Source organism: Melospiza melodia, chromosome 1, assembly GCF_035770615.1.
Source record: "Melospiza melodia melodia isolate bMelMel2 chromosome 1, bMelMel2.pri, whole genome shotgun sequence".
Taxonomy (NCBI): Eukaryota; Metazoa; Chordata; class Aves; order Passeriformes; family Passerellidae; genus Melospiza; species Melospiza melodia.
In genome coordinates, this window is record NC_086194.1 from 8636574 (window position 1) to 8648685 (window position 12112).

At 55.0% G+C, this 12112-nt stretch overlaps 1 protein-coding gene across 1 annotated transcript; it reads left to right on the top strand.

Annotated features, from left to right (window-relative positions):
* The first annotated feature begins 5111 nt into the window (after positions 1-5111).
* Positions 5112-7696, top strand: EN2 (engrailed homeobox 2). Its single transcript, XM_063176350.1, has 2 exons — positions 5112-5652; positions 7364-7696. The coding sequence occupies exons 1-2, from the start codon at positions 5112-5114 to the stop codon at positions 7678-7680; spliced, it is 858 nt and encodes a 285-aa protein (XP_063032420.1). The 3' UTR covers positions 7681-7696.
* The last annotated feature ends 4416 nt before the right edge of the window (positions 7697-12112 follow it).

The window sequence follows — 12112 nt, forward strand, 5'->3', positions numbered from 1 at the left end:
TAAAGTCCAGGCACTCCGGGGAGGGAGCGCGAACCCAGTGACACTGAGCGTCCTGGCGGGGCCTCGCTGGTTCGGGGAGATCCGCGCTGGAGGGCTGTGGGGTCCAGCCACGCAACAGCGAACACTGCCCTGGGAAACCGAAAGGACTTTTCCCTTTTCCTTTTCTTTTCCTTTTTCCTTTTCTTTTCTTTTTCCTTTTTCCTTTCCCTTTTCTTTTCCCTTTTCCTTTCCCTTTTCTTTTCCCTTTTTCCTTTCCCTTTTCTTTTCCCTTTTTCCTTTCCCTTTTCTTTTCCCTTTCCCCTTTCCTTTTTCTTCTTCCCTTTTCTTTTCTTTTCCCCTTTCCTTTTTCTCTTTCCTTTCCTTTTCTTTCCCCCTTTCCCTTTTTTCCTTTCCTTTCCTTTCCTTTCCTTTCCTTTCCTTTCCTTTCCTTTCCTTTCCTTTCCTTTCCTTTCCTTTCCTTTCCTTTCCTTTCCTTTCCTTTCCTTTCCTTTCCTTTCCTTTCCTTTCCTTTCCTTTCCTTTCCTTTCCTTTCCTTTCCCCTCCCATTCTCTTCTCTTCTCTTCTCTTCTCTTCTCTTCTCTTCTCTTCTCTTCTCTTCTCTTCTCTTCTCTTCTCTTCTCTTCTCTTCTCTTCTCTTCTCTTCTCTTCTCTTCTCTTCTCTTCTCTTCTCTTCTCTTCTCTTCTCTTCTCTTCTCTTCTCTTCTCTTCCTTTCGCCGACCACCACATTATTGTGCTCTGGGCTGTTGTTTACCCTTACTTTCCACCTAACTTTAATAAAATTGGAGGCTTTTATCGCTGTTGTCTGACAGTTTTCGATGGGCCCGGCAAGGCTGTCCCCAGTCCCAGCCTGCGGGCGGAGGGGAGGGGGCTGCTCCCCGTGGGCAGGGGCAGGGCAGGAAGAGGGGCCGGGGGAGGGCAGGGAAGGACGGGGCAGCGACAGGACAGGGCCGGGGGCAGGGCGAGGCTGGGCAGGGCCGGGCCAGGGGCAGGGCGAGCCGGGGCCGGCACTCCCACCCCACCCGCGCACCCTCCCTCCCGTGGGAAGGGGCGGCTGCTCCCCGTCCCTCCTCGCCGCGCACGGCAGCCGTGACCGAGCGCTCCTTTCCCGAGCCACGGCTCTGACATTCACCCTCACCCGCTCCCTCCCGAGCATCCTCCGTGCCCCGCTCCGCTGCCCTCGCTCGTTCCGGCCGGAGCCCGCCTCGGGCCGGGCCGGGGCGGCAGCCGCGGGCTCTGCCCTCGCCACGAGCAGCTCATGAAATTTTCATGATCTCGCAAGAAAGTGGAAGCCAGGCTTTCCAACCCGTCTCTTTGCCCCCGTTGATGGGAAAGTATTCCCGCTGGAAGGGATGGATGGGCGATGCCGGTCCCACGGAGGGCTGCGGGGTGGGACCCGGGCGGCCGCAGAGCGCCCTTTATCCTGCCTGGCATGGGGGGAATTTGGGAAAATCCGGAGGTTCCGCGGGTTTCATTCTTGTGCTTGTCGGCGGAGCAGCGAGACCCCGGCGGCACTGGGAAATGAGGCCGTGCCGGCTGAGCTGTTCCGGCCCGCGGGCCCCAGGAAAGCCTGCACAGGGCGAGCCGGGGGTTGCTGCTGTTTTCCCCTTCCAAATCGATGCCAGAGCCCAGGGAAGGCCGGGCAGCGCCGGGCACAGCGCCTGCGACACGGCCAGCCTGGCAAAGGAGCAGCGACCTCTCCCCTGTCCTCTCTCCAGCTCCAGCGCGCTGCCAAAACTGCCTCAAAGGCTTGGCTCGGAAGGAAAAGTGCTGCGGGTGTGAGCGGGAGGCACACGGGGGCCGCCGGGGTGGCCGCGATGTGCCCGGGCTGTGCCCACGGGGCAGAGTCGCTGTTTGTGCCAGATCTCCCCCGGCGGCACGGCCAGGGACAGGCTGGGAATGGGGGAATCGCTGCAAACCCGGAGAAATTTGGTGCAAGCCTGCGTTTCGCAGGCGGTCATTCCACGCTGGGAGAGCGGGAGGTGCAGCACCTCCCTTGGCTTCTACTATTGCTCTGGGCATTTTGGCTTCCCGGCACCTCGGGGGTTGTTGTTTTGGTTTGGTTTGCTTTTCCCCGAGTGTGGGGAAAGGCTGGAAGGAGGGTTTGCTCGGAGGAGCGGCACAAACAGCCCCGGAGCCTGCCCCGCAGCCCTCGGCCGCAAGCTCCCTCCCTCCATCCCCGTACAGCGCTCCCCGCTTCTCATCCCGTTCCTAAAGTTCTCATTGCCGAGCAAAGAGCAGGGTGTGGGGTTCCGCTGCACCCCCACACTCACCTATTTGAAAGAGAGAAAACATATTAATTTTTAAACGGGTGGCAGCAGGGAATGAGCCTCGTTGAAACTACGCGGAGAGCGTAAGGAAAAGAAATATTGCTGGTGTGCGGAGAGGTGACATTTGCAGGCACTAGGTCTGCGAGTGGAGGCTGAAGCCAAGAAGGAAACGAAGCCAAACTCGCATTTTCAAGCCACCTCTCCCGGTGACCCGCAGTGGTTCCCGAGGAAAAGCCCCCGCACGCTGCGGTGCCGCTTGCGAGGCGGCTGCAGACCGGCGAGCAATAGTGCTGCTGGGGAATGTTTCTACAGAGATTGAGCTCCCAGATAAAAATAACCTTGGGAAAAAAATATTTAAAAAAAAAAATAGACCGTTCAGATTTCCTCGGTCCGGTATCAGATCACTGCTTCACCCCTCGCCGCCCCCCCGCTGCCTGCGCATACCTGAGGTGCTGGATTATTGTCAGAGGACAGGCAGATGCAGTAATTGTTTTGTACGGCTTTGTTTATCTCCTACTTCGGAGTTTACCTCAGGAATTCTCCCCCCTGTCCTGAGTAGGTTGGAAATATCCCCGCGAAGGAGCGGGATAACGAATGGGAAGGTTAACGCCGTACCGGCAGCGAGCAGGCAGGTAACAAGGGGTTCAAGGAGGTTTAAAGTTTTTATCGGTAACTTGGGTCCGCCCGGGAGCGAAATATTTGAAGTGCAGCACCTTGAACACGTTTAATTATGGGGTAGTAGTAAAGCGAGAGCTTCCAAGTAATTAGAAAATACTTCTTGGGAGACAGGCTAATCGCTTTTCATGGGGCTCTTGAAGAAATTAACCTCTGGGTGCTTGTTTGAGCAAAACAACTTTGGATCAGCCACTGCTGGTCTTCTCTGGCGAGCCCGACCCGCTGCGAAATACAAAGAAAATAGGGAGATGAATTTAAAATTAAATACACATGAAAGAATAAAGAAAAAGAAACCGGGAAAGAAAAAATGATAAGAAAAAGGAAAGCAAAAAGGGAGAGAAACAGGAAAGAAAAAGGAAAAGAAGAAGAGGAGAGGAAAGGCTCGCTGTCCCTTTCCTTCAAGGTGGCGAGTGATGCGTGTCACCGCAGGGAAGCCACCTCCAAATAAAAACGTCACTTAGGGGAGAGCCTTAGGGCGGTCGGGGTGCGGCGGTCACCGGGGCCGAGCCATCCCCTCCCGACCCCGCTCGGCCCTGGGCGCGGCTCCTCGCTCGGGGTGCGCCCGTCGGGCGGCGGCACCGAGCGGGCCCGGGCAGGATCCCGGCTGGGCTGCGGGGGGAGGACCCGTCCCCGCCTGCTCGCTCCCCGAGCCCCGCAACCTGCTCAGCCCGCAGCCCTTCCTCCATCCACTCGCACCTTGCTCCCTAATTTTATTCCGGGGTTATTTCTCCCTAAAGACAAGCAAAGCAGCTGCGGCCGCTTTCCCGTCCTAGAGAGGGAAGGGCTTTTGCGGGGTGCAGAGGGTGCCGGGCCGGGGTTTTGGGGGGCAGCGCGGCGCCGCGGTGCCGTTCGGGGAGCGGTCAGGGCGGATCAAAAGCTCCTGTCCGGCTGCGGGAAGGACGAGTCAATTACGGCCGAACCGCGCTGCGGGGAGGGGACGCAACCCCCGAGCAGCCCGCGGGCACCGGGCCGGGCCTGTTCCGCCCCCCCCCGGACCCCTTTGTATCGCCGCCGCTCGCTTAATATTATTTATGCGTTTCTGCAAGGAATTGTGGGATGCCGGCCCCCTCCCCGGTAAACACCGGGACCATCGGGCCCCCGGTAACTCCTGGCCGGCCGGGCCGGGGGGCAGCGGCGGGCGGGGGGCAGCCCCGGAGCGGGGCACCCCCGGCTCCCCCCCGCGCATCCCCGCGGCGGCGGCCGCGCCGGGCCCGTCCGGGGGAGGGGCGTGGGCGCTGTCACTTACCGGGGCGCCCCGCACCACGTGTGCGCTGGCCCGGCCTTCCATTGGCCCGAGGCACGTGTCGGAGCGCCCGGGCCGGCGACGTCAGCGGCGGGGGCCCCGTTAAAACCTAAAGGACAACAACCCGAGTGGAAGTGCCCGGGCGCGGCGGTGGCGGCGGCCGCCGGGGCGTAGCGCGGCGCAGGGCGGGCGGCAGGGCAGGGCGGGACGCCCCCCCAGCCGCGGCGGCCCCCGCATGTGCGGGCGCGGGGCGGCGCGGGGCGGCGCGGGGCGAGGCGCTGCCGGCCGGAGCCCCGCGGGGCGCCCCTCACCGCCCTGCCCTCCGCGGGACACCGGCTGCTGAGAGCCCGCCTACACCCCGCCCCGACACCGGCGCTTCGTTTTTTCTCGTGCACCCCCCCACCTCCGCTCCACAATTATTATTATTTTTATTATCGCTAATTTTTTTTTTTTTCCTCCCGCGGATGAGGCGCGGCGGCGGCGGCCGGGGCAGCAGGCGGCAGCGCGCCGCGGGACCGAGCGGCTGAGCGGCGGCGGCGAGCGGCGGCGGGAGGACCGGAGCCCCTGTGTTTTCATTTTTTGTCAAAGTTGGAAGTGGTGCAGGCTCGGCTGCTGGCTTGCGGGTCTCCCTGCATTTGTCTCTTATTTTTATTTTTTTAATTACTCTAAATTTTAAATATTTTTTTTCTTTTTTTTTTTTTTTTTAAATTCAAACTCTGGATTTTGAATGCCGGGCGAAGCCAGGAGAAACGAAAGCAAATAGACACCTGTGTGTGCGTGTATATATATATATACATATATATATATAAATATATATATTAAAAAATTAAAATAAAGAACAACCGACTGCAGCAGCAACAACAGACAGCGCTCGGCAGCGCCCGGTCGGCGGTGGGCGGGCAGCGGAGCCGTCGGCGGGGCGAGCATGGAGGAGGGCGGCCGGAGCCCCCGGGAGGAGGCGGCCGAGCCGCAGGAGTCCGGCGGCGACGCGGAGCCCGGCGGCGGCGGGCGGCGGGGGCTGCTGCTCCCCCCCGGTGACCCCCCGCACCCCCACCCGCACCCGCACCGCATCACCAACTTCTTCATCGACAACATCCTGCGGCCCGAGTTCGGGCGGAGGAAGGAGGCGGGCGGCCCCGACGGAGAGCCCCGGCGGCCCGGCGCGGAGAGCCGCCGCAGCCCCGGCGCGGCGCCGGCCCCCGGCGCTCCGCTGCCCGGCGGCGGGGCGGGCTCGCCGGGCCGGGGGGAGGGCGGCCCCGCCGGGCTGGCCCTGCACGGCGCCGCCAAGAAGGGGGGGGACCCCGCGGCGCTGGAGGCGGCCCTGAAGGCGCGGGGGCTGAGCGGCGGCGACCTGTCGGTGAGCTCGGACTCGGATAGCTCGCAGGCCAGCTCCAACGCCGGGAACCAGCCCATGCTGTGGCCCGCCTGGGTGTACTGCACGCGGTACTCGGACCGGCCCTCCTCAGGTAAGCGCTGCCCCGCCGCAGCCCCGCTCCCCGCGGCCGCAGCCCCTGCCCGGGCTCCCCCGGCCGCGCCGCCCGCCAGGCCGGGAAGCGGCGTGGAAAAGACCCCGCTCTCCTTCCCCTCTCCGTCTTCTTCTGGTTATTATTTTTCTGTTTGTGTTTTGCTTTTTGGGGGTTTTTTTTGGCGGGTGGGCGAGCGGCTGAAAATGGCCTGAAAATGCTTGGAGAGGCAGGGTGGGCTGGGGGTGCGCGGAGCCGCAGGGACGAGCAGGGAGCGGGGGTCCCTCCCTCTGTCCCCGCCGCCGCTGAGGCCGCCTGGGCTCGGCGCATTTCCCACCGACTGACGAGTTTTATCAAAGAGGGAGGAAAAAACAAACTGTCTTGGGGCTCCCCGCTCGTCCTCCCGGCGAGCTCTCCTTTTCCCTGCCGGGAAACCCCCCCTGCGCTGGGTTTTGGGAAGGAGAGGTGGCATTTCCATAGGCCTCGCCTTGTTTTGGTTAGTCTTTTTTGGCCAAAAACAATCCGCGCTCGTTTATTTCTCTAAAAGAGGCCTCCGAGCCGCCGCCGTTTCTTTTCTTTCTTTTAATTTCCCCCCCATATGCTGTAGGTCAGCTCTGTGGGGGCCGGAGGACATTTCCAAGAGCCGGGAAAGTTCTTTGGCAGAGTCCGTCCCTTGGCAAGGGCTTAGGCAGAACGTCCTGAAATTATCTTAAAAAATAACAAAAAATTAAAAATAAAAAATAAAAATAACAACCAGGGGGTAAAATGTCCTTTCGCTACCGCGGGGACAGGAGGGCTGGCTCCGGCAGATCGGTAAAACCCTGGTTAAAAACAAGTAGAAAACACTGGAGGAAGGCATGGGAAACATCAGGCAGGAGATCTGCTCCCAAGGAAAAGAAAAAAAAATATGAGTCTTTCTCTTACAAAAGCGGCGAGGTAGGATTTTCACCCGGGAGTCGGCTAGCTGAGGAAGGGATCGTAAAACGAGATGAAAATTAGTTCGTAATATCTGAAAACAAACTCTCACTCAGAGGTAATATTCAGAGCTGAATTGGAATTTACTCCATTGTTCTCCAGTGCTCTCCTTTGTTAATATTTAATTAACATACATCCTCACAATGGCTCGGCCCGGGCAGAAAAGGCTCCTTGTGCTGCCGAGAATAATATTCCCGAGAATAATCCCGGCGATTCGGATCGGGCCGTGCAGCGCCATATGGGCACTGCAGCGGAGAGGCGGAATGCTTGTGGCCAAGTGAACTGCGAGAGGATTTCCATTATCATTAAAAAAAAAAAAAAAAAAAAAAAAAAAAAAAAAGGAAAAAGGGAAAAAAAAAGTTTAAAAGTGTAGAGGTTTTGTTAAAAAAAAAAAAAATTCTGAATTCTGTGTAGGGTATAAAATTTAGCTCCCTGGTGCAAGCTTTCCCTGCTGGGCATTCCCGGGACACAGAGGTTCGGGAGCTGCGTTTCTGGATGGGAGAAAGGGGCCGGGGGAGCGGATTCTGGCTGGGAGGAAGGGGCTGGGGGCACAGCGAGCGGGGCTTTGGGGGTTGCGGCTCCCGTTCGGCCGCCTCCCGAGCATCCCCGGCCGCGAAGGCACAAAGCGGGCCCCGTTCCCCCGGGGGTGGCGGTGCTGCCGGGCCGGAGCCGTGCCCGCAGCAGAGCGCGGCCGTGTCGGTGCTCTCCTCTCCTCTCCTCTCCTCTGTGCCGGCCGTAGGTCCCCGCTCCCGCAAACCAAAGAAGAAGAACCCCAACAAGGAGGACAAGCGGCCTCGCACCGCCTTCACGGCCGAGCAGCTGCAGAGACTCAAGGCCGAGTTCCAGACGAACCGGTACCTGACGGAGCAGCGGCGGCAGAGCCTGGCCCAGGAGCTCGGGCTCAACGAGTCCCAGATCAAGATCTGGTTCCAGAACAAGCGGGCCAAGATCAAGAAGGCGACGGGCAGCAAGAACTCCCTGGCAGTGCACCTCATGGCCCAGGGGCTCTACAACCACTCCACCACGGCGAAAGACGGCAAGTCGGACAGTGAATAGCCGAGGGAAAGGGGGGTGGGAGGGAAGCGAGGGAGGGAGGGGGGGAGGCAGGGGTGGGGGGGCCGTTTGCAGTCAAAGTTTATACAATGCAATAATTTAATTAAAAAAAAAATAAAAAAGAAACGTAAGGGCCAGTGTATAAAGATTATACCAGCATTAATAGTGAAAATATTGTGTATTAGATATAATTCTGCAATATTCTATGTATATATAATTTACAGGTAAGGTGGTGTAAAAATCCAAGATATCTGATTATAAAGTATTTTTTTTTTTCTTTGGTTGGTTGGTTTTGGTTTCGGGGGTTTGGGCTTGTTGTTTGGTTTCGTTGGCTGTTTTTTTTAGTTTGTTTGTTTTGTTTTGATTTTTTTTTTTTGGTTGTATGAAGTTTTAGATGCTATCTTTAAGATTTTTTTTTTTAAAGCTTAAGTTACTTTTTGATAGACTTAAGCGCAGTTTTAATGGACATTGGACGCTGTTTTTTGAAATTCAAAAAAAAATTAAAAACAACTTTTGCTGAAGTCCAAAGATTTTTATTGCTGCATTTCACACGACTGTGAACCGAATAAATAGTTCTCCTATTTGTTCTATGAGTTTAAACTTTTTTTTTCACCCCACCCCTAACCTTTTTTTTTTTTTTTTTTCCCCTTTTTAATTTCCTTTTTTCTTTTTTGGGTGCTTTTTTTAATGGGGGGGGTGTAGTCTTTTTGTAATTTGTTTTTTTGGAGTTGGGGTGTTTGGGGCTGATTTTTTTGGGGATAGACGTGGAGAATTTAATTTTAAAAGAAAGGAAAGATATAAACAAGGTTAGGGAAACAAAATCTCAAAGCACCGTCTTGAAACACGCCCGGGGTCCTTCCCTGAGCCTCTGCTCGTCCATCACCGCCAAGGAGAGCCACGGGCGCCCGTGAGTGCGGGATGCAGGCGTGGATGCTGCCCAGAGATGGGGTCAGCAGCTCCTTGGGATAACTCCGGGAGCCCCATCCCCGAAAAGCCGAGGGCAGCCGAGGGATGGGACCCGGCTCCGCTCCGCCATCACCTCCCCGAAACATTTGGGAGCGTTTTAGCCCCCCCTTTCCCCCCCCAAAAAAATCCCATTTTCAGTTGTGCCCTCCCCTCCGCAGCGCGGGGTGGGTGTTTGTGCCCACACCCCCTTCCTCACGCACACCCCTCCCCGAAATCGGCGTTTTTGGGGGGTTCGAGGCGCTGTGCTGCGTTGAACCCGTTTGTCCCCGAGCGTGGGGTGCCTGTCCCCGTTCCAGAGGGGGATTTGTCCCGCGTGGGCCTGGGTGTGCATGGGCGGCTGCTCAGGAACGGGTTCTCCTGCGACGCTGTTTGTGAGGGGGGGGGGGGAAACTTCTCGCTTTGCCTTAAAACCTCTTTATTTTGCAGCTCTAATAGATACACACTGTACATAGTAGTGTAAAAATTTAAAAAAGGACAAAAAAAAAAAAAAAGGAAAAAAAAAGGAAGGGAAGGATCCAGCTATAAAATAAAAACTGTAATTTTAAATTCTGTGAATAACCATCAGCTGCTTAGGGGCCAGGATTAAATGACTTTGCCTTTTAGCAAGAAAGCAAAGGATTTTTTTTTTCTTCTCTCCAGTTTATAAAACATGTGCATTTTACAATTGCAGTATCAAATATTTATAATCGGATGAAATATGAATGTTTCTATTTACAACTGTGTTCTCAACATTGTGAACATTCTCGCTGCATTTTGTGTGTTTCGATTCTCGAGGACTGCATTAAATAATAATAATTAAAAAAAAAAAAAAAAACAACCAAGGAACCCACTTTATTACGAAATCTAAGCTGTATCTCTCTGAGGTTACAATGGAGCTATTCGGGAATATTTATCCCTAAATGTTCACACAGACTGCACTTCTGAGCCTTGGAGCTGGAATTAGAACTATGTCGTAGTTTTAATTCTTTACAGGGGTGTGGGGGGAGGTAAAATCCGTGTCGATTTATGAGAGAGGTGGTTTTGCAGCCAGGCGTTTCATCAGCCCTTTGACTTAATGAGGAAACTTTGGGGGATTCATTCCTAGGCTGAAGGAGAGGACGAACGGCAGCCGGCCCCGAGCCCCTCTCGGGCACTCCTCCTCCCGCTCTAAAGGAGCTGAAAACGGAAAGGAAAATCTCTTTAATCTCACCTACTGTCAACAGGTTTCACCTTTTCAAGACTTTAAATACCCGGTGGTGCGATGCTCTGACAGGCTGCGTTTGGAAAAGCTCTGCTAGGAAAACACACGTAACGCTGGAGCCCGGCAAGACGGGAGATGGAATATTGCCGATGCCACGCCACGAAACCAGGCACCCTGTAAAATACTTGGCAGCCCCGGGAAATGACAGTACCGCGATTTTAGGACAGGCTGGACAAAAATAAAACCATCATCCGCCTTGCTGCGACAAAGGGCACAAGAGCTCCGAAATAGCTTTCCGCAGGCAGGAGAGGGAGGAAGGGCAGAGCCTCACTCACCCTCGGGGTCGCTCCTGCTGCAGGGGACTCGCTCCCAGATAAAACCAAGGAGAATGGGAGGGGGCGAGGGGGAAGTGTATTTAAAATTTTTTATTTTGTACTTTTTTTTTTTTTCTCACGCTGCTACTTTGGGATATATTCTGCAAGGGGGAAAAATTCTCCAGGAGCGGAGCTGCCGCTGGGACAGTGCACCAAGGGCTTCACCTGCCCGGAGGACCTGGGGCCAGGGCTGAGTGTGGGGATGCTGCCAGGATGCTGTGGGCTCCTGCTTCCCATCTTGCTTTATTTCCCCAGCCTCCCTGTTTTGCCTGCTTCTGAGATCTATATATATTTATTTAATTTTTTGTCACCTCCGTTAATGGAGGCAGGTGATTTATAATCCCTTGGGAGAAAATCGATGGCAGTGGGCGCTTAAGAAGAGTTTTAAATCTGGTTTGAAAAATAGCTTCCGTTGTCCGACTGTACAAAATGGCACCGTGGGTGTGTTACACGAGGGTGGCTAAGTCCTGTGGAGATATTATTTGTGTTTTTTTAGGAAATCACTAAACCTGCAGTGAGGGAAAAATTGGCCCTGCTCCTAAGAGTGCAGGAAGAAGTGGAGTTTCCACCTGTCCTCACCCAGCCTGGTAAGAAAAGCTGGGAACAGAAAACAGATGTGTGACACCAGCAGGAATATGTAGTTTGGGGTTGAAAAAAAAATGAGTAGTGAAACTTCTCCAATCTAGTCCAGTCTGTGGAGCAAGGACAGACATTATCTCGCTGCTGCTTGGATTTTATTCAAATCAGAACACAAAATACTTGCCATTGGTAAGCCGCGCCTTCGGTGGGAGCAGCGTTCCTCACACGGGCCGTGCTCCTCACGTCTCTCCGATATTTTGGGGAGGGTTTGCACGTGGAGAGGAGCAGGCTCGGAGGGCTCTGCCGCCCCCGGAGCGGCCGCTGCTCCCCGAGCGCCTCCCGAACGCGCTCCCACGCCCGGGCAGCGGCGCCCCGCTGGCTCGGGAAGCACCGCCCGGCTGAGTTAGCCCTCGATAGTTCAAAATGTAAAATTATCTGAACAGGAGGAGCCGCCGCAAAAACTCATCTTGCAATTTTAGCAAAGCAACAAGCCCTTTCCGAAGCAGCGTTTTTGTTCTGGAGAAGGCAGAACCCCAACCCACAGCAGCCCCGAAGCCGAGCCGGAGCCTCCCCCAAAATCCGGCAGAGCCGGGGCGAGGGCAGGGGCAGGACTGGCCCTGGAGCCACACGGCTGGCAGCGTTTCTATCCTGGCAGGCAGCTCTCCCTGAGATTTCCCTCCCCCATCTAGCGGGGCAGGCTCCTTCCCCTCCAGCCAGGGCAGCAGAATTCAGTTAAAAAAAAAAAAAAATTAAAAGGGGAAAAAAAACCTAACTAATCAAACGAAACAACCAACCCAGAAAAGTATTTCAGGGCCGAACAGAAATCCATCTGCACTTGCCCGCGCCAACCAGCCCCTCCGTGTAATTAATTGTATTTCTCCCGTAACTCTGTTCAATGAGCATCTGAGCGCTGAGGTTTAGTGAAGGTGTTTCTCCGCTCCCTGCTAACGCGGGACGTGGCACAGGCATTGTACAAACCCACACCCAGGCACGATGTATGCAAATGTCCGCGCCATTGATTGTGAAATGCATATCAGAGTTAGAGGGGGAAACTATTTAGCCAGCTCGGGTTCGTGGAGAAAAAAAAAAAAAAAAAAAAAGTAATTCTGTATCCCGCTGATTTAATATCCGACCGCCGCATTCAATCCCCGCCCATGCAGCTATCAAAAGTACCCCTGGGATGTTTGGATATCATCTCCAAACTAACATCTGTGATTATGAAACGCTCAGAAGGGGAAGGTTAATAACAATTTGTTTCAAAGGGCCATGAGTCAATTTTATAAACAAATTCGCGTCGTCTTAAAAACAAACAAACAAACAAACCAACAAGCAAACA